The sequence below is a fragment of the Microtus oregoni genome, unplaced genomic scaffold (genome assembly GCF_018167655.1).
Source record: "Microtus oregoni isolate MIOR12 unplaced genomic scaffold, Mior012 000016F_ref0000370, whole genome shotgun sequence".
NCBI classification, from domain to species: domain Eukaryota; kingdom Metazoa; phylum Chordata; class Mammalia; order Rodentia; family Cricetidae; genus Microtus; species Microtus oregoni.
In genome coordinates this window covers 41,114,744-41,118,681 of record NW_024543075.1, presented here as the reverse complement: position 1 = coordinate 41,118,681, position 3,938 = coordinate 41,114,744, and the positions used below count along the sequence as shown (strand labels likewise).

At 47.4% G+C, this 3,938-nt stretch overlaps 1 protein-coding gene across 1 annotated transcript; it reads left to right on the top strand.

Moving 5' to 3' along the window:
* On the top strand, nt 1-1,515 carry LOC121457388 (ubiquitin carboxyl-terminal hydrolase 17-like protein B). The gene has a single exon (XM_041666060.1). It carries the CDS (start codon nt 1-3, stop codon nt 1,513-1,515), a length of 1,515 nt encoding a protein of 504 aa, XP_041521994.1.
* Nucleotides 1,516-3,938: the final 2,423 nt, after the last annotated feature.

Sequence of the window (3,938 nt, the reverse complement as noted above, 5' to 3'; positions counted from 1 at the left end):
ATGGAGGCAGCCCAGTGGCTCTCAGAAGGTGAATCTCACTGCAAGGCCACTCCAGCTCAGAAGTCCTTGACCAACACTGTTGATCCTGACTTATCTTTTTGTTCTTATCCTTCAGCACTGTCAGCCATGGCAGCTCCTGCCGCCCCAGACCTGCGTCCAGATGAAGGGCTAGTGGTAGCAGAGCTGGCTGCCAGGGCCAAGCCCACAATGAGTTGGGAGAGGTTCAATAGCGTGGGTGCAGGTCTCCAGAACACTGGAAACAGTTGCTACCTTAATGCAGCCTTGCAGTGTCTGACGCACACGCCACCTCTTGCCAACTACATGCTCTCCCGGGAGCACTCTCAGAGCTGCGGTCACCATGGAGGCTGTCCAATGTGTGCCATGGAAGCTCATGTGACCCAGAGTTTCCGCCAGTCCGGGGAGGTCATGCAGCCTTCAAAGAAGCTGACTGACGCCTTCCACAAGCACAAGCAAGAGGATGCCCACGAGTTTCTGATGTTCACCTTGAACGCCATGCACGAATCCTGCCTTCGAGGGAGCAAGCACTCAGGAGCCCCATCTGAGAACAGCACCCCTATCCACGCGATATTTGGAGGCTCATGGAGATCTCAGATCAAGTGTCTCCACTGCCAGGGTACCTCAGATTCCTTTAACCCGTTCCTGGACATATCCCTGGATATCCACGCGGCTCAGAGTGTGAAGCAAGCCTTGGAGGATTTAGTGCAGGCCGAAGTGCTGTGTGGAGAAAATGCCTACCACTGTGACCATTGCCAGGGGAAGACGACAGCTTCGAAGACCCTGATGGTCCAAACTGCCCCGAAGGTTCTCATGCTGGTCTTGAATCGCTTCTCAGGTTTCACGGGCGACAAAGTCGACAGAAAAGTGAGCTACACTGAGTCCCTTGACCTGCAGCCATACATGACTCAGCCTAATAGAGGACCATCGGTCTATGTACTCTATGCTGTGCTGGTCCATGCCGGTTTGACGTGTCACAGTGGACATTACTTCTGTTATGTCAGAGCTGGCAATGGGAAGTGGTATAAGATGGACGACTCGAAAGTCGCCAGGTGTGATGTGACTTCTGTCCTGAGTGAACCAGCCTATGTGCTTCTCTATGTTCGGGAGACTGAACTCGAAAAGGACAGCGTCACTGGGCCAGTAGGCACAGTTGGCCAAGACCGACAGAGAAAGCTCAACAGAGGATCTTGTGTGGGAGCTGCAGAGCCACGCAGGCCCGTGGAGAGCGCTGCAGCCAAAGAAATTACCTTAGACCAGTGGAAAGCGCTTCTGGAACACAACCGCCCGAAACCCGCGCTGAACCTCAGGAAAACCGAGTCCACTCTGCCAGTTGATGCTGTTGTTATTCACCAGCCCAGACACAGAGGGTCCCGACAAGGAGAATTACCCATGTCACACTTCAGCCAGGTTCCCGCCTGCTCAGGGAGCCATGGGCACTCAGGGAGGAAGATTCAGAACCAAGAAGAACAAGCAAAGGTGGAGGTCTCTGGTTGTTAATAGTGCTCACTCCAATTGCTGACCCTGGCTCCTGTGGACACACTGTGAACTTGAGGAGTCCCTGGAAACAAGAGACTTGCATCTGTGCCCCCAGGAAGTGTGAATTATCACCCTTCCTCTGTGCCCTTGCCTGGCCTTGCTGAGTCTCTAGCAAGACTGGATGTGGAAGTAACTTTCCAGGTTCCTAATATGAATTAAACTCCTGAAAGCTTCTGGGTTCCTAGGGGACATCTCCAGTGCCTCTCCTAGTACTCAGGGACTCTGAGCAGGGCAGAGGCTAATTTACCACTTACAGGCTTGGATGCAGGATTTCTGCTAAGCCTGCAAGGTGCTGGCCAAACTGCCTTCTTTAACTGTTTCTTGTAAAATCTTTCTTTAGGGTTTGCTATGTATCTGACATTGGAGGGACTTTTTTATTCAATGTACTTTTTGTAGCTGTATCCTATAAAGTCTTTCTTTGGCTCAGCTATATAGAACACACTGGAGGGGCTATTTTATTCATTGTACTTGAGCAAATAAATCCTGTTACTTCACACTGTTTGTTAGTCTTTTCCTTTTGGCCTGGATGCAAATCAATACTGAAGAATCTTCGAAGTATTTACTGTGTTCAGGACTAGAAAAACAGGAATCTGGTTTTATTGCCTCAACAGGGGATGAAATCCAGTGTTAAGGTGTCAACAGGATGGGATTAGGTGGGTAACTGAATCAATCACCTGCACAGTAGTTTCATAGCAGGAGCCTCTGGGCTTCTTAAAATGTTTTTGTCAGTAGTTAGAGAATTTGTTGAGGGTATGAAGGTATAACTGCTATATTAATATGCCTGGTAAAGTGCCTCAAATGCGAGGTCCCTTCCTTACTCAGGAAACAGACTATACGTTCAGGGTCATTTTTTTCCCAGTGTGGACATTCTAAAAGCAAACAACAGTCTCCTTTGGGATTAGACAACATCTTTGATCAAGTGACCTTGACTGCACCACACAAAAGAGACTGAGGTCACTGTCTGGTTTCAGCTAGCCTCCTGAAAGTAGCATCCTGTCCAATGTAAACCCTGGATTCTCCAGCTCTGAGAACCTCTTGATGGACCAGTGTGAGAAAGCTGGACCTCAGGTGTGATTCCTTTATCAAACTTTGCTTAAAATGCATGGTTAGAGACTTTAGGTGGTGCACACCTTTAATCCAGCAGCACTTAAGTGGCAGAGGCAGGAGGATCTCTGTGAGTTCCAGGAGAGCCTGGGTTACAGAGATAGTTCTAGGACTGCCAAGGTCACAAAGAGAAAAAAGAAAAAAAGAAAGAAAGGAAGGAAGAGATAAAATTAGGATTGTTTTTGTATAAATATGGCATTCTGTTCGTACAACATGATTCCATATTAGTGGAAAAAGCCATTTTTGTCATAAGGTCTGAATAATATGTTTCTTTTGCTATAAAACTCAGGTTTAATTCACATGTGCTCCACCCAGTAACACCAGGTGTTCTGCCAAGACTCTTTGTCAAACAGTCAATTTTTTTCTGTAAAATTCTGCAAATTTCTTATGTTGCAAAATTACACTTTTATATTTTTCCCTAGGAGAGGACCTGAAATGTTAACCCTCTCTGTATTTTCAAATCTCATATTGCAGAGTCAGTCCTAGGCAGAGTTAATAAAGCTTGCTTAATTGACTTAATTAGGGTGGTAAGGTTTTTTTCTCCATAGGTCGGATCAACAGCTCACTGATTAAATTCCGGTGTGAGACCGACAGCATTTCACTTTAGTCATCTTTTCTCCCTCCCTCCATCCCTGCCTCCCTCCCTCCCTCCCTCCCTCCCTCCCTCCCTCCTTCCCTCCCTCCCTTCTTCCCTCCCTCCTTTCCTCCCTCGCTCCCTTCTTTCCTCCCTTTTTTCATACTTTCCTTCCTACCTCTTCCTCTCTCATACAATACACTCAGGCTGGAGTCTTCTCTTTTTCCTCTTTTCCCTCTTACTCTCACACATCACCTCTCCCCCACATCCACTCCTCCTTTATTTCCTTCATAAAAGAACAGGTCTCCCAAGGATTTCAACCTAACAGGCATAACAAGACACCGTAAGACCAAGTACAAACCCTCATATCAAGTCTGAATGAGGCAACACAGTAGAAGGAGAAGGGTCCCAAGATCAGGCAAAAGAGTCAGAGATCCCCCCCCACACACACACTCCCACTGTTAGGAATCTCTCAAAAATCACAAAGCTAAACAACCATTACATATATGCAGGGGTAACATATATGCAGCTCACACCCATGGAGGCTTTTTGATTCTGCTTCAGTCTCTGTTGCCCCCCTTTGAGCCTTGCTTAGTTGATTCTGTGGACCATGATCTCTTCCTCCTACAATCATTCCTTCTGCTCTTCTGCAAGATTCCCTGAGCTCTGTCTAATGTCAGGCTTTGGGTCTCTGCATCTTATCCCA

Excerpts from the sequence above, each read along its gene's own strand:
- LOC121457388 (XM_041666060.1), top strand. The coding sequence starts at position 1 with ATGGAGGCAGCCCAGTGGCTCTCAGAAGGTGAATCTCACTGCAAGGCC.